This window comes from Solanum dulcamara, chromosome 11 (genome assembly GCF_947179165.1).
Source record: "Solanum dulcamara chromosome 11, daSolDulc1.2, whole genome shotgun sequence".
Lineage (NCBI taxonomy): Eukaryota > Viridiplantae > Streptophyta > Magnoliopsida > Solanales > Solanaceae > Solanum > Solanum dulcamara.
Window position 1 is genome coordinate 48,807,396 of NC_077247.1, and position 21,863 is coordinate 48,829,258.

A 21,863-nucleotide genomic window follows, 5' to 3' on the forward strand; every position below is an offset into this window, starting at 1 on the left:
TAACCCTATTTTTTTAAAAAAAAAACAATTCAGCTAATAAAAATGTAGGAAATAAACTATTAACGGCAAAACCATCTTGGACCAAATTATAAACACAATTTTTTTATTCATTTCACATAATTTAAGGATATTTTTGATTTATTTTTAAAATGAATTTTACATCTTCATGTGATTTTATGCCTTATAAAAAGAGAAAAAGGATGTACTTTCCTTCAGAGAATATTCATGGTGGGCCTTTTTCTGGGCAGGAAATAAGCCCAAGTTAGAAGCTGAAACAATCCGAATTTTTCACCCGTTCTATACTTGCAACCCGGATAAAGACCTTTTAACTCATTGATGGCGATGGCAGCCAATCCAAGAGAGTACAAACTTCGGTTTCTCAGTCTCCAAATCTCCATAATCACAAGAAACAAAACAAAAGAATTTTCAGTACTTTATCTTCTTAGTACAATAACCAATTGTGAAGTTGGATTTATAGCATTATCAGGTGAGTATATAAATTATTTAGACTCATTTCATTGATTGGTGATACAAATTATATGTTTTAAGAGCTGCTCGTATGTAGAATTTTGTTATTTTAATGTACTACTATATTTGGGGTTTCAATTTAGATGGAATTAAAGGAATAATCAGACACTTTCATCAATAGCAGTTTTTGTTTTTTGAGTAGAAGAGCAGTTTCAAAGTGTTTGTGAATATGCCTTAGCAAAAGTTGATAAACATTATATGAGGTTTATCTGCACATTTTGATATTTTGACTCTTTTAAGGAGTGATTCTGTTAGCAAGATGAGTTCTTTATAGCCAAAGAGAAGGTTGTTACATTAAATTTTAGAAATTTAATCTTAATGCTTCTTAGACTTCTGCGTTGGTTGGGCTGGGTTATGCTCCTTTATTGAGTATAGGTTAACCAATCAATATTGACCTGATTAAACTTTGGGTGCTTTGGATCTTAACTTGCTCTACTAAACCCGTTTTAACCGGTCCAAGTTTGATTTGACCGGCCTAGTTGACATCCCTAGTTGGGAATGAGCAATATGGTGTCAGCATGAGTTTTAGTTTATGCAGGTATCTACGTTTATTACTTTGATGTGATTCTTTACCATATGTGGATTGGCAAGTTATTATATATTATCTATAAAATTTGAGAATAAGGATCCTCCACTCCATCATTAAAGAATCCCCAAGCAAGTTGGATAGAAGGATGAAAACTCTGTGAGGCTTTCAGAAAGCAAACACTCAACCACATAGACGGTAAAAGTATTTCATTTTCAGAATGATAGAAACTTCTCAAAACTGGTCATAGTTAACAGGACCTTAGCCCTCTTTGGCAGAACTAAAAGTCTGGTTTCTCCTTTTAACATGAGAGCGAAAAACTAATACAATGGATTTATACAGTTTTGATGACCAGGAATAAAATGAAATCCAATTAATAGTAGTTTTTGTTTTGTTGTAGTCCATATTAATCGGTTGCATTCCGACAGTCGAGATGGTTAGCTTGGGTGCTAATGGTATTTTATACTTATAATTCATAGACTAATGACAATCTTCCTTACTTGAATTATGATAAAATGATATTGTATATCTGATTTATGGTTTACATTTGACTTCAAGATTAAATTCATGTATTTGGATTTATTATTGTGCAAGTATATCTCATACTCACATAATGTGAACATAGGTTTCTGTTTCTGCGTGGTAGATATTGCTCTCCATGTCTGTTGAACGAACTTTGAAGAAGCTAGTTTCTGGTGTCATCCTTGATTTGGATGGTACACTTCTTAATACAGGTCAGTAGTACTCTTCTTGTTTGACTTTACACTTCTCTAATTATATTCTTGGCCATTCACCTAAATTATTCATGGCATTAGTTCTCAACAACTACAACAACAACAACCACCCAGTGGAATCCCACAAGTAGGGTCTGGGGAGGGTAGGATGTACGCAGACCTTACCACTACCTCATGGAGATAGAGAGGCTGTTTCCGAAAGACTCTCGGCTCAAAAGTCACAGTTCCAAGTACGAGTGAAAAAAACAATATATATAGCATAAAGAAAATAAATAAATAAATAAATAAAAAGTAAAAATAGAAATAAAAAAAAAATGCAATGCAAAATTTACAAGACAAGAACAATACAACAACAACAACAACCCAGTGAAATTCCACAATGTGGGTCTAGGGAGGGTAAGGCAGTGTTTTGAGAAGCGAGAAGCGGAAAAAAGCGACGGGGGCTCGCTTCACAGAAGCGAGAAGCGTGAAGCGAAGCGCATGCTTTTTTCAGAAAAAACGCTATTTAGTATAAAAATATAAAATATGCATAGATAAATAATCAAGAACTCAAAAGACTTAGATTAAAAAGTAACTAGATAGTCAATAATCCTCATAAGTAACAACATATAAAGCAAATGCATAACCAAATCACAAAGAGAGCAAAATCCTATTCTTCAACAAGATCCTCAAACTCTTGAAGTGCCATCAACAAGGGTTCTACTTCTACTTGGTCCTCATCTTCTTCCTCATCGGAGGACTCATCAACAAGAGTTCTACTTCTATTTGATTTTGAACATGAACTTGAACCTGTAGCTACTCTTTTTTCCTTGCCCCTTAAAGTACTCCCCCTAAAACCATAAATATTCTCCTCCACACCACTAGCCGTAGCAACTTCACCATAAGTGAGACCTTCTCCTTCATATACTTCTTCATCTTCATGATTTTGGGGTGCTCCAGTTAACCATTCATTTGCATCATCAATATTATCCAATAAAATTGGATCAATGGTAATGCGAGCATTGTAGCGACGCACCAATGTTCTATTATATTTGATGAACACTAGATCATTCAGGCGTTTTAACTCAAGTTTGTTTCTCTTTTTTGTATGAATCTGCATAGAATATGTAGAAAGTAATTAATGGGAGGACTTTGGACAACTAAGATACCATTTAATTTAGTAATAACGTAATATAGGTTCTCACATGTTCATACACGCTCCAATTTCTCTCGCAACCGGATGAGCTACAAGTTAAACTTTGCACTCTAATAGCAAATTGTTGCAAGTTTGGGACATTATGACCATATTGCATCCACCATTCAACTGTAGAAGAATTATTTTAAAAGTTAATATGTAATAACTTAAAAGTTAAAGCTCTAATAGTTAAATGTTGAAATGCTCACCTGGTGACCTTAAGGTTCTAGCTCTAATGGCCGACTCAATTCCAAGTAGTCCATCAGCTTTCATGTACACACCAAGCTCATCCCCTATTTTGTCTTGCAAAGTTTTATCTAGGATCATCCTCTCAACACATGCATGATATCCCAACCACACTTCTTCAGTTAAAGTCTTCATCTCATTATTTTTATAATAGAGCCCCGGGTTCAAAATATATCCAGCTGCATGTAAAGGTTGATGAAGTTGATCCGTCCACCTTGCATCAATGATTTTGAAAACATTCATATATTTCCTGTCATCATAATTGAATGCCTTTTCAATACTTTCTTTGGCCCTATCCATGGCTTCATAAATGTAGCCCATTGGTGGTTTTTTCTCCCCATCCACCATACGAAGTACATTAATTAAAGGACTACCAACTCTAAGTGCTTGAACAATGTCATTCCAAAAATATGGACTGATGATGTGTCTCGCAACTTCTTTCCCAAGAGTTTCCTTTGCATAGACACTCTCATTCCATTCAGTGGACATAAACAAGGTTCTCAGATTTTTCTTTTGCATATAAAAACTATGCAATGTCAAAAAAGCTGTTGCGAATCTTGTCTTAGCAGGTTTTACCAAGTTTTTTTGCTTTGTGTATCTCCTCATCATATTCAACAACAATGCCCTTTGACTGATATAAGAATGTATCTTAACAGCCTTATCAAAAACTATTCAAAAAAATTTAATAGTTAATAAGTAAGAAAACTAACATGAAGATTAAAAAAGAACATAAAAAACAAGATTCAAGTTCACCTGTAGAATACGGGGCCTCTTTGAAAATGTCACCAAACATCAAGTTGATACAATGAGCAGCACAAGGAGTTCAGAAAATATGCGGGAACACTCCCTTCAACATGTCACTCGCTTTTTTGTTCTCACTTGCGTTATCGGTCACAACTTGTACCACATTTTCCTTGCCTATTTTCAAGATAGTCTTCTCAAACAAGTTAAACATCTTATTTGAATCAGTAGAAGAGTCACTAGCATCATGAGATTCAAGGAACACACTCCCTTTTGGAGAATTCACCAAAACATTGATGATCATTTTCCCATTCCTTACTGTCCATTTATCTATCATAATGGAACAACCATACGTTTTCCATTGAACCTTATGATCTTCTATAATTTTGTTTGTCTTTTCCACCTCTTTTTTTAAACAAGGAACTCTTACCTCATGATAGGTAGGGGGCTTCATTCCAGGGCCATATTGGCCTACGGCCTCAATGAATTCACCAAAACTTTTGGTGTAGTTAACACAATTGAAAGGCAATCCTGCATCATACATCCATCTAGCAAAAGCAGATACAGCACGATCCCGTAAAATCTTGCTAGAAGCCTCTAGATCAATAGGTCCACCTTCTCTCTTTTCATTTGGTTTTTGCGAGAAATAGAGATTAAAAGGACCTTTGACATTGCTAGCGGTGGATGACCCACTTTCACTAGTTGAAGGTTTCTTTTTTGAGGGAGGTCCCATTGGTATATTCACTTCAACTTCATCATCCATTTCATCATTATCAACAAGATTAACCATGGATGCTTCAGGATTCATTTGAGTTTTAAATTCATTTTTTTTCGTAAAATACTCCTTTATTTCTTCCTTCACACTATTCGGGACCTTTGGACACACTTTAACATCTTTATAACCACCAATAAGATGCTTCTTGTGACGAAATATTCCGCCATTATATGTCATATCACAAAAAACACATTTGATTTTTGTGTTACTTCCCATGGCAATTCCATATGCCCAAGCTGGATCCTTTTTTTGTACCCTTAAGAAAATACAACTTACTACAAAGAAAAAATAGAATAATAATTCAGTCACACAAGTCAAATTGTCAAAACAATAATAGAGCAGTTGACAGATGGCAACAAAATTAATAAAGCAGTAATAGAGCAGCTGAGCAAAATTTTAAAAAAAATAATAAAGCTGCTGGCTTGCTGCAGTGGGTTTTAAGTCAAAAATTGGCCATGAAAGTGGTCTATGGGCTCCACTTTTTGATAAATTCCCTTTATGCAGTTAATTAAACATCCAATAACCATTCTCCACTTAATCACCAGCCCACTAGCCTAATAAAACAGCTTCAGCAGTATTAAAAAAAAATAAAGCAGCTGCAGTGGGTAATAAAGCAGCCCTTGTTTTGTGTAATAAAATCACTATAAAAAATTCAACCAAATTTTTCAGCTCAACAAATTAATTAATATTATATGATAAAATGATTTATGAGAAAAAGAAAATCATGATACAAATATAAAAAAACAGAGCATAGTTTAACAAAACAGAGGTCACTGAGAACCCAAATCAAAAAAAAAGGGCCAAAACATACCAGTAGCTGCGCAGAACTGCACTGCTGGCTGGATAGAAACAGAAAAAGAAGATGAAAAGAAGTGATGAAGAGAAAAAGAGAGGAACATCACAGCGGCAGAAGCTGAATAGAAATAAAAATAGAAAGAGAAAGAGAAGAAGAGAAGAAGAAGAGAAGAAAAACTAACCTGGTTGAAGTTTGAACTGACGAAGTCTCGAAGAAGTCACAACAGCGAATAATTAATTGTAAGTTAACAGATTTGTTCTTTTAAAATAAACTCTAGTGCCGCTTTTAACAAATAAGCGCGCTTTTTTCTCGCTTCTACATGAAGCGCGCTTCTCGCTTCTTCCATGAAGCGCACGCTTTTCTGTTTTCGCTTCGCTTCACGGTATTGAAGCGGTAGTGCCTCGCCTCGCTTCGCTTTACGCTTAAAGCGAGCGCTTTAGCGCTTTTTCACAACACTGGGGTAAGGTGTACGCATCCTTTACTCCTACAAGAATAATAATTATAGCAAAGTACTGCAATAATCAAAGGCAATAGCAACACAACTATAAAGGCACACCTAGACCTACGACCACCCTAAACCGACAGACGGTAAGACACCATTCTATCCCTACTAGCCTTCTTCCCTAATCCGCGACCTCCACTCTTTTCTATTTAAGGTCATGTCCTCGGTGATATGGAGTACCGCCATATTTTGTTTAATCACCTTTCTCCAATACTTTTTTGGTCTACCCCTACCCCTCCGCATAGCCCCCAAATCCAACCGCTCACACCTCCTAACTGGGGCGTCGACACCCCTCCTCTGCACATCCCAAACCATCACAGTCTCGCTTCTCTCATCTTGTCGACCACGGATGCCACTCTCACCTTCTCCCGAATAACCTCATTGCTGATCATCCATCTCAGCATCCTCATCTCCTCAACATGCATTTTCTGAACATGAGAGTTCTTTACTGGCCAGCACTCCACTCCATATAGTTCTCGATATATGAATTACTACTTTTAATATTCAAAAGCATTCGCTAGAGTTCCTTTCATTTCCTTCCAATTTTTGCATATCCAATAGAAATATGAAATGTCCAGAAATATTTGAAATTTTGGATGAAGATATTTAAAATTTCATTTTTTTACTGTGTTGTAATCTTTATTCTAAGTGTAGATTGTATCATTGCAGTATAATTGTTTTATCCTTTTGAGATTCTCTAATCAAATTATCTCGTCTGAGGACATACTTAATACGAGGTCCCTGTAAGCTTAGTGGGCCAGCAGCTATTTTAAACTTCGATACCGAAACTTGAGATGTACTCTGGCTCTCAAGTCTCAAGTATGAATGATTTACAACTATGAAGTCCTTTTTGTGCAAAAGAAATTTGGATCTAGTCATTCTGTTGTAGAGTTAACTGCAGCATAGTATCAATCCTTATATTACCAATGTCTTCCTTGTGTGCATTTGCGTTTCTTTTTAGTCTCAGATTTTCCAATGTTAATTTGATCTCTTTGTTCTGACAGATGGCGTTGTGAGTGAGATTTTAAAGGCTTTCTTAGTTAAGTATGGAAAGCAATGGGATGGGAGAGAAGCTCCCCACATAGTAGGAAAAACCCCAATAGAAGCTGCGGCTGCAGTTGTTGAAGATTATGGGCTCCCATTATCAACAGATGAATTTCTTTCGCAGTTTTACCCAATGCTGTCTAACCAGTAATAACCCTGCAAACATAGTTTCCGTTCCTCTCTGTTTATTGATTAATATACGAACTGAAATTGAATAGCCTGTTGGAAGATTATTCTCCTTAAAATATTAGTAGACAGACTATTTTCCACATATCCTATTAATGGATGTTAAAGGATGAATATTACAAAGTAAAATCTTCTGTTCTTTTATAGCTGGAGCATGGATGATAAATTTAGTTAGTAGAGAACATAGTTCTGCAGTGTTTTTTTTGCTCAAAACCCTTACTAAAAAGTACGTAGGTACTGGATGGTAATTAAAATTGTGGAGAATTACTAAAAGGGGAACCACGCATTTTGATCTCCAATTTAGAAAATGCAAATATGCATGTTACTTTCTTTCATTTATCTTCTTTGCTTTTGGTGATATTCATTTTATTATTAAAAGTAGATCACCAAAAAAGAACAAAGGAAAAATGAGGCAAGCAAGAATGGAACAACTACATGAACTTATCAAAAAGAGATGACTACATTTTGTTTATTAGTTGATCATCTGTGTGTCTTGTATGTCGAACTTGTTTTTCAAAAATTTAATGGAGTGAAATTTTCCCGTTTTCTTTTGTTATTCTGCTTCATTTTGGGGTAAGGGGAGAGGAGGGGGAGGGGTAGAATCCCTAGAAGGAATAAGAGTGATATGCTCATCTATGGCCTTGTTGGTTTAAGGAAACATGATTTCATTGAATCTTGATGAGAGTGGAAGCAATGTTGGATTGGTGTTACTTTTTTCTATTCTTTGAGCTAGTAAAACTCTGATTATCTTCTGATTGTTTGCGAGATCTTGTGGTGTATAATTATGGAACTTGTATATCTTTATTGCCTTCTGCAGATGCATTCCAGTTCAGTTCTTATAAAACTTTGTTAATCAATTTGATATAGGTGGCGCAATATCAAAGCACTTCCAGGGGCCAATCGATTGGTTAACCACTTGAGGGGTCATGGTGTACCCGTGGCATTGGCATCAAATTCTTCTAGATCTAACATAGAGACCAAAATTTTTCATCATGCAGGTAGGGTTTTAACATATATTAATAGAGAGGTATTTCTTTCCTCAGGAAGGTATTTTGTGCCAGTTCAGCATGTAAGATGCATTTATGCTTGGTGCTTTGATTGAGATAGTCTTTTTTGTTTTCAGGATGGAAAGAATCCTTCTCAGCTATTGTTGGAGGAGACGAAGTGAAAGCTGGAAAGCCATCTCCGGAAATGTAAAACTTGATAAACTATCTTTGTCCTCCACATTTCATAAACTGGTATTCTGGATGTTAAATTAATTTAATATCTTCTTTTGTAAGATTTCTTGAAGCAGCTAAAAGACTCAACATGGATCCATCCAGCTTTCTTGTCATTGAAGATTCAATGTGAGTTTTTATCTTCAAAAATTATGTAGCTGTATATCCTATTAGAAGCATAGGATCATGTTGGAAAATCTAACTACTGGTCAAAAGAAGGAAGAAAAAGAAGGGTACCTGTTGGCTGGGTTCTCCTCAAAAGTCCTTGAGGGGTCTGTTATAGTTTGTCATGCTAAGCTCAAATTTACACATGTTAAGATGGATAAGCAGCATGGTTGACTAAATAACATTAGGTACTAACTTTTGACATCGTAATTTACAATTTCTTGATTTGTTAGATTTATTTTCTTTTCATGGATAATGAGTTAAAATTCCTTGTCATTGCTTTTGCATTTTCTTGGCTGAATATGACCTTTTTTCTCTCCCAAGACCATATTAGTTTTGAATTGGATGTAAATTGTTTTATCTCATAACTTAGTGAGAGTAACTCGACCAGATACATATGTTAGACCAGGTGTTACTGCTGGTAAGGCTGCTGGAATGGCAGTAGTTGCTGTACCATCTCTTGCAAAACAGTCTCATCTTTATACTTCTGCTGATGAAGTGATCAATTCTCTTCTAGATTTGCAACTAGAAAAGTGGGGACTACCTGCATTTCAAGATAGTAAGTCTTTATGATTGCTTTACTTGTATGACGTGTTCTTGATTTCTCTTTCAATTTGACTGGAAGCATATGCAGGGATAGAAGGTACTTTGCCTTTAGAACCTTGGTGTATTGGTGGTCCTGTCATTAAGGGATTTGGGCGCGGCTCAAAGGTTCTCGGGATCCCCACAGGTATGCTGTCTTCTTTATTCCTTCTGCTGAATTTCTAATATAAATGCTTGACTCATTATCTGTGTTCACTTGAAATGGCTGTTGGAATTTATCAGAAGTTTGTTATTGGAATTTCAGTTTCTTGTGAGACTGTCATACAAGAGATTTTGATTTTATTTCAAATTGTTATTTGGATTTGAACACCTCCAATTGTTGGAGGGGCATGGGAGATTAGTTTCTTGCCTCGTATGACTGTTTTTCTATTCTTATGGGGTCACATTTTTCCCCAGCTAATTTATCCCCAGAAGGTTATTCAGCCATTCTTTCAGAACATCCAGCGGGTGTATATTTTGGATGGGCAGGACTATCAGGTCAAGATGTCTACAAGATGGTCATGAGCATTGGTTGGAATCCTTACTTCAATAACACAGAGAAGACAATTGTAAGTGTGTTGTGGCATATATTTCTTCCTTATTATTGACTTTTTTGGGTTTGTGTCACGACCCAATTCCTTAAGGTCATGATGGCACCTACTATAACCCTCTAGTAGGTAAGCCAACCCGTCAACCCGGAACTTCAAGTAATGGGTTTGAGGGCAGAAACTAATTAAGAGTATCGAATTGTAAAAGTAAACAAAATGAATAAGCGGAAGTAAACCAAAACATGTTTTAAACAACTAAAGATCCCTCCCAAAACTTGGAAGTCACAAGTACAGAGCTGCTACAAAATAAAATACGAGTACAAGTCCCGAAAGTGGACCGAAAATAGATATAACAACTGGCTAGTCTCAGAAGGCAAAAGACGGGCCATCCATGCTGAAGGAGACAAGAATGATCCAAAAACGCCAAGTACTTACCCTAGTCTCCGAAGTTGACTGCAACAGGCTCGATTTATCCACGGCGATAGCTGGTGCTCGGTCCTGCATCACGAAAGTAGATGTAGAGTGTAGTATGAGTTTCAAGACAACAGGTACCCAGTAGGCATCATAGGCCGACTGAGCAGAAAAGTTAAAAACAATATGAAATAGGAGAATAGCCTAAATAGGAGTCAACATAAGCATCAAAAGGGGAAAGAGTACTACCTATGAGAACTACAACTAACTATACCCAACTGGGCCCCCATAAGCCCAGTCGGGACACTCGTGCGCAAGTTAAATAAAAATCCGGACGAACCCCCATAAGCCCGCCGAGTACACAGAATAGCTACAACTACCAAGGCTAGGAACCAAAAATCTGCAATGTTAGGAGCCGAAGTACTATATCATTTCCAAACCCAGAATCTCTAAGAGTCAATCGATCTAGTGGTGACTTAGGGGTCGAGGTCGGGACTGGGACCCAGATGCTCACCCGAATGTTCAAAGTGGCCAAGGCCGGGATTGGGTACCCGAATGCTTGCCATAATACATAAGTGCGGTCGAGGTCAGGACTGGGTACCTGGATGCTCGCCGTAATACATCGGTATGATCGAGGCCGAGACTGGGTACCCAAATGCTCGTCATACTAGCAAGTCGGTAGAGGCTGGGGCTGAGTACCCGGATGCTCCTCGATAATTCAAAACGGAGGCCGGGACTTCGGATGCTCACAGATAATTTATTCCATGATGCCAAACATTCTACTCCCCAACTAGAATACAACAGTACCAAAAAAAATCTTTTCCCAAATGAGTCAACCGATATGCCGCCAAAGCTGGAACCGGAGCCAAAGTCAACGATCATGAAATCTAATATTGCCGACGCATCACGAAAGTCACGATTGTATCGATTTATGGATGAAGATATTTTTAAGAGCAAGAGTAACGCCCAACTAAGGCCAAACTATCAGGCACTAGCCCGCTACACCATTCTACAAGGATCTAAGTCCACCGGAGCGACGCCGAGACATCTAAAACAAGTTTACATCCTATACTAAGGCCAACATACCCCACAGTATCAACAACATGCTCATTCAACTCTCCTTATAATACTAACAAATAACGACAAGATACACATGTTTCTAAATATCCGAAAACCCGATAATAAGCCTAAAGCATGATTTCTAACACCTAAGATATACAATCAAACTACCCAACCCAAATTCCAACTATTTCAACACGCTTTCACACATTCCAGCTCAATCTAAAGAAAGGTAAAACCGTAGCCTACCCGTAGGCTAAATACGCGGGCTTCAAATTACTGTGCCAGAGCTTTTTCCTTCCGAACTACCTCAGAATGTTTCCAAGCTGTCAAAAATAGAACCACGACGTTAATACGGTCGTTTAGACACTAATTTCATAATTTTTGGAGACGGACCAATTTTGGAGTCTAAAACGGGGAATGTGGGATCCGCATCCGGAATTTTGGATTTGACCCCCAAAACAGGTTCTAAACGTCACCCCAAGTTCACAAATCAGATTTATAACACAATTCGGGGTGGAAAAATAACGCAAGACGATCAAACAATCAATTCCCACATTTTCAAACTAAGAAAACAAACAAGACAGCCTCTTTACGCATCAATTTCTCAAAAACAAAACTCTTCCAATCAAAACAAATTACACCATGACGTTCCTTGCGAAACCCCCCACAATCTAGCCTCAAGAATCACTCAAAACGGAGTTATATTGATCAAGATACACTCTTCCAAAATTCAACAAAATTTGATTCCGAAAAATACTAAATCTGCAGCTAAATATCGATTTCTTACCTCGAATGATGTGCCAAAAGAAGGTTCCGACACCTCCACGATGTTCTCCTCAAAATTCCACGCAAGATACCCTCTGGAATCACCCAAATCGGAGTCCAAACGAACAAGAACCAACCCCTCAAAGATCAACAAAATTCTAACTCGGAAATGTAACAACCAGTGGCTAAATTTGAAGTTTTACCTCAAACAAAGCCTCCCCTCGCGATTCCGATCTCCCCACGAAAAACTCTTGAATTTAGACCCTTGAATCGTCAAAATCGGGTTTATATAGATCAAGAAATAAATTCTCAAAATTTTTCAAAAATTAATTTCGAAAATAGAAAGGGCAGCTGATATAACGTGAATTTACCTCAAACGAAGAGTACCCAGCAGTCCCCAAGAACTCCAATGCCTAACCATGAACTTCCCGAACACACTGGGCTTCGAATCACCCTAAATGGAGCTCTAGAACTCAAGTTATGGGGTTTTAAAGTTGAGACCAAACCCAAAAATGCCTTGCTACTGCTGCTGCTATGCTGTTGATTTTGGGATTTTCCAAAATCTCCGACGGGGTACTCGGGATTCGTTCGGAATTCGATAAAAATAAATCAGATATGCTACCCCACTAAAATTGACGTTCCGGACTCAATAGTGCATTCAGAATTTCCATACGAGATTATTTTAATAAAAAGTGGGTCCCACACCCAAGAGCCATTTTAAGCCATATTCTACAACGGGCCTCGATATTAGTCCGGAAGCCTTGAAAAGAGAAAGAAGGGTCGTTCTAGACCAAAATCAACATCCCGAAACTAACCACGCTGTCAGAATTTTCATTCGAGCGCATTTTCCCAGAATGTTGATCAAAGTCAACCATAGACTAAGTTTCAAAGTCAAAAGCCCCAAATGGCCCCAAACTCGTATCGATTGCTTCGATAGTCATTCCAACAGTGCTACCAGCCTAATTTGGTCATTCCGGAGCTGATGGAACCATCAGAATTTGAATTCGAGATTTCGTTGACCCAAAACTCGAAAAGTCGCAACTAAACCAACTTAGGCCTTCAAAATATCAAAACGGACTCGGGAACACTTCTTCTAGACCAAAAACTATCTCCCGAATCCAACGGAGTCGTCGGAATTCTATTCCGAACATCGGAATTCCAAAAGTTGACCAAAGTCATACCTTGGCTTAAAGTTTCTCAAATTCTCAACTCAAGGCCTCAAATCTTCATTACAACTCCAAAACTGATTCCGTAAAGTCTCCTAAGCCTATTTCGACATTTCGGAGCTGCTGGAATCGACGAAATTCCATTCCGAGACCCGTAGCTCCAATTGACCTCAAATACCACTTTTTAATACTTAAAGCTTATGAAACTCAAAATTTTCAAGGACTTAACTTTTCATGGGATTTTCTAAAAATCAACACCCGGTAACAATTAGAAACGACTCGGGGCATCTAAAGGGAGGGGTAAAATGATTATTTTACAAAAACTTTCAGGGTCATTACAGTTTGTTGAAAGACAGCTTTACTTTTAGGAACCATGGTTGCTTCATGACTTCAATGAGGACTTTTATGGTGAGGAATTGCATCTAGTTGTTGTGGGCTACATACGACCGGAGGTATTGTGGCCTAGTTACTCTTATTCTTCCCTTTTCTTTCTTACATCACTTGCTGATATTACTGTCTATTTGCAATATTACAGGCCAACTTTCCATCAGTTGAAGCCTTGATAGCAAAAATTCACGAGGACAAGAAGATTGCAGAAAGAGCTCTCGAACTTCCTCAATACTTGAAGTACAGGGACGACCCATACCTTAAAATTTCTTTGCATCAGGAAAATTGATCATTGAAGTCTTGAGATTGCAATGCTCTATACAGAAAAAAAGTTTAAAAAATTGAATTTATAGCTATTCAGAAATATTAAAAGAAATAAGTGATGGCTATAAAGTGGGCCAAGCATTTCCAGGGGGTATTAGCCAATGTTAAAGGGTTCAAGTGCAGAATCTCTGGACTGAGAACTTCACGATCAGGTGTAAATAAAGTGTTAGCCCTTTGGCCAAATGTTTTAAATATAAAATATGGACCTATTTGTGTGAATTTTCTGCCTTTTGACAGAAATGTTTGTGGTTGGGAAGTATCATTTGTCAGTGTAAATGTTGATTAATGTACCTTGTTTTCTGGCTGTTAATAATTTGGAAGCATGCAAGCTGGTGCAGATTGTAGATTGCTTCCTTCTATGCATCAATGACATTTTTTGTGATCTTTCAATCCAGTCGAAGTCTTCGTAGCGCAATGAGATTTGGTTTTGTAGCCTTTTTACAAATTTGTTTTTAGTTTTATGTTTTTTTTTTATCGGAGTTCTTCGTATCCTTAAAAGATCTGAAAAGGTCATTTGTTCCTTTATATAAATGAATTGACCCTAAATAATTTTCTTGCTATAGAGAACAAAGAAATCATTGATTATTTATTTCTTCAATTTTACCTTAAATAATTTTTTTTAATGAGTGTGAACAGGACAAATACAAATGATTTCAAATCATTTCTTTTTATTAGGGGAATAAATCTACTATGGAATATCTGTTTATACCTGGCTGAAGTAAAGTAGTAACATAGCTATCAAAATAGACTTGCCTCTTAAATTTTCATCCTTTTTGGTCCTTGCAAATTTGCAACTGAGACATCTCACGGGAATCTCATTGATTTTCACTTCGACTCTTGCAAACACCACACGCTCAAAAGGTTAATAAAATAAATGAAAATTATATGAGATAAGAATTTAAATTTTAGTAGAAACAAAAATGCTATTTGATTTATTTTTTTATATACATAAATCTTGACGTACTTAGTTATTCAATGACTATACTAGTGAATGATAATATCTATTAGTAAAATAATTAAAAAATAAAATGAACTAACAACTGTACTAGTAAGAAATAACAAGTAGTAGTAAAATAGTCTAAACGTAAGTAGATAATAATAAGGTACTTCTTTCTCTGCTCATTTTATGTGATATTTTTTATTTTATCATGTTTCAAAAAGACTATCATCTTATTATATAAAAAAATAACTTTATTTTAAGATTTCTTTTTTACCCTTAATAAAATAATTTATAACTACATAAATATCTTAGAATTATTTTAGACTATAAATTTTAAAAATATTTTATTAAAAATATTGTGATAAATCAAATGGTTTCACATAAAATAAAATGGAACGGAAGGAGTATTTAATAGTTATACTAGTGATAAATAATAGATATAGCATGAACTTATAATTTTGAGCATTTTGGCAATTTATAGAGGCACTCTCTCAAGCAGCCAAAGCTAAAACCCCAAACCCCCAACACTTGTTCTGGCGCTAACACAGTTCACAGTGCAAGAAGCTTCAGAGCAGGAGCTTGTTAGAGATTCTATGGATGAAGATGCTGTAGAACAGTTGGAAATCCCATTTGAAGCTGTAGAAGAGAAACCATCGGAAGAACCTTACCCTTGGCCGGTTATTCAGTATGATGTTCCTCCCTATCGAACCTATCATTTCTTCAATCAGTTCAGGACGCCTTCAAACCCTAACAATTTCTTAAAGGGTGTCAAATGGTATGGTTTTCTCCTTCCCCACCCCCCATTTCTTTTATGCCCTGTTTTCTGTGTTTTTCCCCTATGTAGTCTCATGGCTATTTATTTCTGTGGAATTATAGGTCCCCAGATGGTTCTGGCTTCCTCACTTGTTCTGATGATAATACCTTTTATTTATATAACTTGTAAGTTTCGTCCCAGTTTTTGAATTGTTTATATGTTTTACTATGACTATGCACAATGATAATCTCTTTCTAGGAAAAAAATTAGAAATTTATTAATTTTAAGTCTCGAGTAACTGTTAAGCATAAATGAGTAACTTTGTTGTAACTTTTTTGGTGATTGGATCTGCGGGGCTTGGAATTTATTGACAGATAGAGTTTCGTTTAACTCTGCCTGTGTGACCTTGGCTTTCCAGTCAAAGCCTGGATATAGGGACAAAGGCATGATGAAGCATCTGAACATAGAGGGGAATGGATATAGAGAATTCATATAGACGGCCCCAAGGAGTTTGTGATTGAGACACAATTAATTGATTGACAGATGGTATTTGCTGCTATTGTAAGGAAGACTATGAGGCACATAGTAGAAAATGGTAGTTATTCTAGCATTTCATTGTCCTTGAGTTGCTCTGTTAATTTGTCTCTGCTTCGTTGATAGGCCATATGATGAAAGTGGAGGGCTTGCTGATTTTTCTTCATCAGCTGCTGATAAAGGTAATGTATGCTACTAGTTTATTTAGGTTTGAATGTGAATCAACATTGTGGAAGTATGCTATAGTAATTACTTTCTATGTGGAAATTTATCTATCATGTGTGTTCATTATTAAACTTTATTTGATTATCTATTCATGTTTTTGTTTAGTGTGTTTAAGACTGAGTGATTATTTGCAGATTCGCATGCTGCAAGCCTTGTCATGAATGACGGGGAGTCTGTGTATGACTATTGCTGGTATCCCTATATGTCTTCTTCAAGTATGTAAATTGTCTTGTTATTTGTGGTAATGCTGATGGTGATTGGATAATTTAACGAGAGTTTTCTTTCATGACCCAGGTCCAGAGACATGTGTTTTTGCAAGTACTACCCGTGATCACCCTATTCATCTCTGGGACGCTACTACTGGACAGGTGTGTCATCGTCTATAAAGCTGTTGCTACAGATGTTTTTTCCTCTCACTTCTCTTTGATAGGTTGCTAGCAGCCCATTGCTTGTTTAGCTGCTCAACAATTTCTTGGGTGGTTGCAGTTACGCTGTACATACCGTGCTTATGATGCCATGGATGAGATCACTGCTGCCTTTTCAATTGCCTTCAATCCTGCAGGGACTAAGTAAGCATTCTTCTTTATCGAAGTGCTTGTCTCCTTCCTTTCTCTTGTGGTCACTGTTCATGTAGAGGCACCTGGTTCATTTTTCTTTAATATTTCTAAGTAGTCTTTTGATTTATTGAAGAAGTAATCTATCCATATTTTCTGGTAGCGTGATTAGATTGACAGTAATGAGGCCTAGTTGTCAATTGTAGGTGGTTGCTAATTTTGACACTCTGTCCTCACAAAAGCATCTTCTTACTTCATATGCACTATAATACTAACTTCTTATGTGGTATTTGATTTGCTTCATTTTCTTTATTATGTACTTCAGCCGTTAATATGGCACATTTATAAGAAAGTTCTCATAGTTTCTTCATTCTTCTCGAATTAGGATATTTGCTGGTTACAACAAATCCATAAGAATATTTGATATTCATCGGCCTGGCAGAGATTTTACCCAGCACTCCACCCTTCAAGGAAATAAAGAAGGGCAATCAGGTATGTTCAGCTAGCTGCTTATCTTTATGATCACATTTTTAGCATTTGACTCTATTAATAAGTCAACAAGCTAACAATCATCTGTGTCAAACATAACAACCTGATAGTTATCTCAAAGTGAATCTAGAAAGTTCAATTGAGGCTAATTATTTATCCTACTTCCGATGCCAACATTATTCCTCATTATACATTTATTATTCTAACACCTTTTCTCTTATCTGTTTAGGCATTATATCCTCATTATACATTTCTTATTCCAACACCTTTTCTCTCATCTGTTTAGGCATTATATCCTCAATTGCTTTCTGTCCAAGCCATTCAGGATTGCTGTCAACAGGCTCCTATAGCCAAACTACTGCCATACATAGGGAAGATAACATGGAACTTCTCTATGTCTTACATGGTCAAGAAGGTGGGGTTACACATGTAAGTTGGTAGAGCTGTCATTCATTTTGTTTTTACTATACTCAGATCCTCAAATGATTCTTCAACCATAACATTCACTTATTAGGTCCAATTCTCAAAAGACGGAAACTACTTGTACACTGGTGGCCGGAAGGTAAGAATGATGAATACATTACTGTTCATTACTTTCAATGCCTATTTAACATTAAATTGGCCTTTTGTTTTGTCCTTTGCAAAGAGAATGCTGGATCTATATCATTATATCCATCATAAATAATGGAACAATGCACTTGCCACCTTAAACAGTTTCTGGTTTTCTAATTTCTAGCAGATAAGAAACTAAAATGGATGGACTGTCAAAACAAGGGAACACAGAACATATCCATTTGAGTCGATTTTCATTTTTTTGTGCAAGCTTTTTTTTTTTTGAGTTTTTTAAATTTGGTTGGGATAGAGTTGTGATTGTGGAATCCAGGATCTGTTTCAGTGCCAAGCAATTAACTAAAATAGTTTAGTCTTTGGCTTAACAAAGTAATCCATAAATCACTGTAGCTTCCTTAATTCTTCGAGAAAGTCATTTAGGTTGTAAAAACTCCACATAATATGAGCGATTTTTAACTTGAAAAAGGCAATCAAGAAAATCTTAAGGTCGATTACTGATCAATGATTTTACAAAATTATTGAAGTTCAATTACCTTTTTCAACTATGCCCTCGCAAAAGTTAAAGATAACCACCTCATTAACTTTTTTTTTGCAAATTATTACTAAACAGAGAAATGCTTTCCGCACGATCAACATTAATGGAAGAGAATGAGTTTGATTATTCATCAATATCTAATGGTAACCATATTTCAGACTTGGATACTTCCTGTTTATTAATGATCCTAGCACCTTCTCTTCTATCTTATCTCTTCTTTTAGCTTTGTTTTTCGTTTTATTTTTCTCCTATTCTGTTAAGAGTTTAGATGAGGTGAGATCTGGAAAGCAGTTTATGACTTTAGTGTTACAGTAGAATTAGTGCCGAAAGATGTTAGTAGGGAGAATGCAGAACAAAGTTGGCGAGTGTCTGATGTTCGTTTTTCTCTTTCCATTCCTCCAAACCCACAACATTCTCCTTATAGATGATACCTATAAAAATGAACTTTGAGCAGCCTCGACTCCAGGCGAATGTATAAGTGACCACTTGGCCCCATAGAGGTCAAAAAATTCACTTTAACATCTAACAACTCGAAAGGCTTAAGTATCAATCTTTTCAACTTCTACCTTGACTTTTTAGTGTATAGTTTGTAAACTTGAGTAATAATTTAAAAATAAGATCTGTTTTCATTTCCTTCATCCAGAGAAATATAAACTTTGTGCCTGTTCGGCTGAAAGGCATGTCTGCTACTTGTTGATTTCCTTCACTTATCTATTTATGATCTAAAATTTGACCCTTTCTCTTCGGACTCAATTCTTGTCTATCGTCACGTGTATGCTAGTATCCTGTCATGCATGCATGTTGTGTTAGACATATTTTTGACCAAGTTCATCTCAAACTTCTTTTAGGACCCTTACATTCTGTGCTGGGACATTCGGAAGACTGCTGACATTGTTTACAAGTAAGTTTCTTTCTACTGATTGGACACTCAGGGAACTGGAATGTTGGAATGATTGGCTCAATAGTTCTGTTTCTGCTCGGTAAAGAAGCTAATGAGATGCATTCCTCTTCCAAAAAAAATTGCAATTTACAAGTCGGAGACGTCTCACTCTCCTGCTAGAAACGTTATAATTCCTTAGCAGTTTCTTTGTCCTATAAAATAACACTATATATGTCCATATGATGTTTTTTTGCCTGGAGGGGAACTTTCATAACTGAAGTGATCTATTTTGTTTAATGGCGGAATCACTTGTTTCATCGAAAAAAGAAAGAAAAGAACTTATTTTTCTGTCTGTGAATTAGCTAAGGTCCAATTTTGGAGTGTGTTTGTCGTTGAGATGCTCTTTTTGTAGAGGAAAGTAATTCTAGAAGAAGTACAAGCACAGTTTGACACAAGCGCTAGGTGCAGCAGATTTGATATAAAATTAATAAAAAAGTTTAATACTTATAATTTAGTTGTAGTTAGATTGTCTTTTCAAATGGTGCCTTAATTTTTTGCGGGAAGGGAGTGTCCACGGCCCAAACTTGAGTTTCTACTAGAAGTTTTTCTTTCCACATCTCTACAAATTAAACCCACCTTTAATTGTTTACCAATTACATGGAAAAGTGCTTTTTATGCAGAAAACACTTGTTACTCCATAACTCTTCCAAAAGATTGGTCTACATGCCGAACCATTTATAAAATGAGAATGATAGATCTTATCTTTGTAGTTCATTGAAGCAAATCTCCAGCCAATATTCACAATTTTTCGAACTATCCATGTTGAGAATATCAATGTGCATGAATGCAGTACTCTGTACTTGGCTATGTACAATGATACTTTTGTAAGCTTGAATTTATTGTGACTGAGTGCTTCAGTGATCAACTAAATTCCTTTTTGGCTTCATTTAATTAGGATGTACAGATCATCAGAAACTACCAATCAGCGGATATATTTTGATATTGAACCTCGAGGTCAGCATCTCGGCTCTGGAGGACAGGTAATCTTCTGCTTAGCTCAAAATTACATTCTGTGTCAGAATGAACTTCAAGATCTCATCTTTCACACTTGTTTTTCTATCTAGGATGGCTCAGTTCACATTTACAATCTTCAAACCGGGCAGTGGGTATCCAGCTTCCGAGCTGCATCAGGTACTTCGTTGTGTTCATTGAAAGACTAAGTTGGGAGAAGGTCCACCTAGTTCCTTCTATTTCTTACACAGCTTATCCTGTTTCAGACACGGTTAATGGCTTTTCATTTCATCCCTTCCTGCCTATGGCTGCCTCTTCATCAGGCCACCGGAGATTTGGAGTTTTAGATGACACCCACGAGGATATGCTCCTTACTGGTAAATTCATTCACCCCATATTGTTGGAACAATGCCCGAGTACTGTGAGTTAAAAATTTTGTATTCATCTGGAGTAAATTATTTTCAATGTTCATGCCATCTTCTCCTTCTATGCTTAGTTCTGTCGATTCCTCATAACCATTGGCCTTTTTAGGAAAACAAATTTGTTGCCATACTTGTTAGTCCTATTTCCTTCCCTTCCTTGACACTAAAATGCTTAAATCATTTGCTCTGTCAAGTCAATGTTTACATTTTTTTCTTCGAAATGTTCATTGTTATTGTAATGCTCTGCTTGATTACAAAACTGTTCATGTCCTGTTAACATGAAAAATTCTAAATATGATTGTGTTTTCCTTGTTTAGGTGATGAAAATTGTGTTTCTGTGTGGAGCTTCTCCTATTCAACATCCTTAGAAAATGATGGTAGCCCCATTTCTGGGGGCTCAAATGGTAAATCTGAGCTTGATGAGGACCTTCACCTTCGTCAAGAACCTTGATCCATGTACCCGACTGTGTAGAAACTTATCTTTGCATGGGCTGACATCCACCACTATTTACCATCTTAAAATACAACCACAACAAATCCATTCTAAACAAAGTGTGTATGCACATCAGCTCTGCTGCTTTAAATAGTCTACCAGTTATTTGCTCATATATGTTACTTTCCCATTTTTGATAGATGTGACTATTGAAGAATAGGCTGGATAAGTAAATTTAAGGAGCATTATGGTAGTGTTATGCGACAAGAATACACAAGTTCTATAGAATAATTGTAGGCTACATGGGAGTGAGTATTGCGCAAAGTTTAAAGAAATTGAATGTTTCAGACTCGTTTTTTTTAAGGCTAATCATTTTAAGGTCATTATGGAAAATCTCTAATGATTTTTAGAACTCCAAATGTAAGATGTGAGTTAATCTTTGTTTATTTTATGTATTAAGACATCTCTTTGTGCCATTTCATAATTATGGCTGTGATAACTTATTCTATAATTGTTTGATCTGATTGCATTTATATCTACTTTGTGATGTATTTGGGATGATTAAAAATATATTCTTTTTTATTAATTTATTGTTGAGTGTTGACGATGTGTTTTCATGTCTGCTTTATAAACATAG

At 36.4% G+C, this 21,863-nt stretch overlaps 3 protein-coding genes across 3 annotated transcripts; 2 read left to right on the plus strand and 1 right to left on the minus strand.

The window, feature by feature from the left end:
- Positions 1 to 347: 347 nt before the first annotated feature.
- On the plus strand, positions 348 to 14,273 carry LOC129872248 (bifunctional riboflavin kinase/FMN phosphatase). The gene is made up of 11 exons (XM_055947168.1): positions 348 to 487; positions 1,680 to 1,788; positions 7,027 to 7,213; positions 8,120 to 8,250; positions 8,376 to 8,445; positions 8,533 to 8,598; positions 9,039 to 9,193; positions 9,269 to 9,364; positions 9,634 to 9,785; positions 13,537 to 13,620; positions 13,704 to 14,273. Exons 2-11 carry the CDS (start codon positions 1,713 to 1,715, stop codon positions 13,842 to 13,844), a joined length of 1,158 nt encoding a protein of 385 aa, XP_055803143.1. The 5' UTR covers positions 348 to 487; positions 1,680 to 1,712; the 3' UTR covers positions 13,845 to 14,273.
- LOC129872249 (uncharacterized) lies at positions 2,350 to 3,817 on the minus strand. The gene is made up of 2 exons (XM_055947169.1): positions 3,172 to 3,817; positions 2,350 to 3,091 (listed from the first exon to the last, which is right to left on the minus strand). The coding sequence occupies exons 1-2, from the start codon at positions 3,815 to 3,817 to the stop codon at positions 2,940 to 2,942; spliced, it is 798 nt and encodes a 265-aa protein (XP_055803144.1). The 3' UTR covers positions 2,350 to 2,939.
- Positions 14,274 to 15,277: 1,004 nt separating the features above from the next.
- On the plus strand, positions 15,278 to 21,757 carry LOC129874728 (uncharacterized). Its single transcript, XM_055950067.1, has 14 exons — positions 15,278 to 15,594; positions 15,696 to 15,758; positions 16,234 to 16,289; positions 16,467 to 16,547; positions 16,627 to 16,700; positions 16,819 to 16,901; positions 17,272 to 17,378; positions 17,662 to 17,804; positions 17,890 to 17,937; positions 19,329 to 19,381; positions 20,316 to 20,400; positions 20,485 to 20,551; positions 20,638 to 20,748; positions 21,111 to 21,757. The coding sequence occupies exons 1-14, from the start codon at positions 15,413 to 15,415 to the stop codon at positions 21,242 to 21,244; spliced, it is 1,287 nt and encodes a 428-aa protein (XP_055806042.1). The 5' UTR covers positions 15,278 to 15,412; the 3' UTR covers positions 21,245 to 21,757.
- Positions 21,758 to 21,863: the final 106 nt, after the last annotated feature.

Bases quoted from the DNA above. Each gene is read 5' to 3' on its own strand.
- LOC129872248 (XM_055947168.1), top strand. From the start codon at position 1,713: ATGTCTGTTGAACGAACTTTGAAGAAGCTAGTTTCTGGTGTCATCCTT. The intron at 1,789-7,026 runs GTCAGTAGTACT...TTGTTCTGACAG, and splicing joins TGGTACACTTCTTAATACAG to ATGGCGTTGTGAGTGAGATT. The intron at 8,446-8,532 runs GTAAAACTTGAT...TTCTTTTGTAAG, and splicing joins GGAAAGCCATCTCCGGAAAT to ATTTCTTGAAGCAGCTAAAA.
- LOC129872249 (XM_055947169.1), bottom strand. From the start codon at position 3,817: ATGATGAGGAGATACACAAAGCAAAAAAACTTGGTAAAACCTGCTAAG. The intron at 3,092-3,171 runs GTGAGCATTTCA...ATTCTTCTACAG, and splicing joins TAGAACCTTAAGGTCACCAG to TTGAATGGTGGATGCAATAT.
- LOC129874728 (XM_055950067.1), top strand. From the start codon at position 15,413: ATGGATGAAGATGCTGTAGAACAGTTGGAAATCCCATTTGAAGCTGTA. The intron at 17,805-17,889 runs GTAAGTTGGTAG...TTCACTTATTAG, and splicing joins AAGAAGGTGGGGTTACACAT to GTCCAATTCTCAAAAGACGG. The intron at 19,382-20,315 runs GTAAGTTTCTTT...TCATTTAATTAG, and splicing joins ACTGCTGACATTGTTTACAA to GATGTACAGATCATCAGAAA.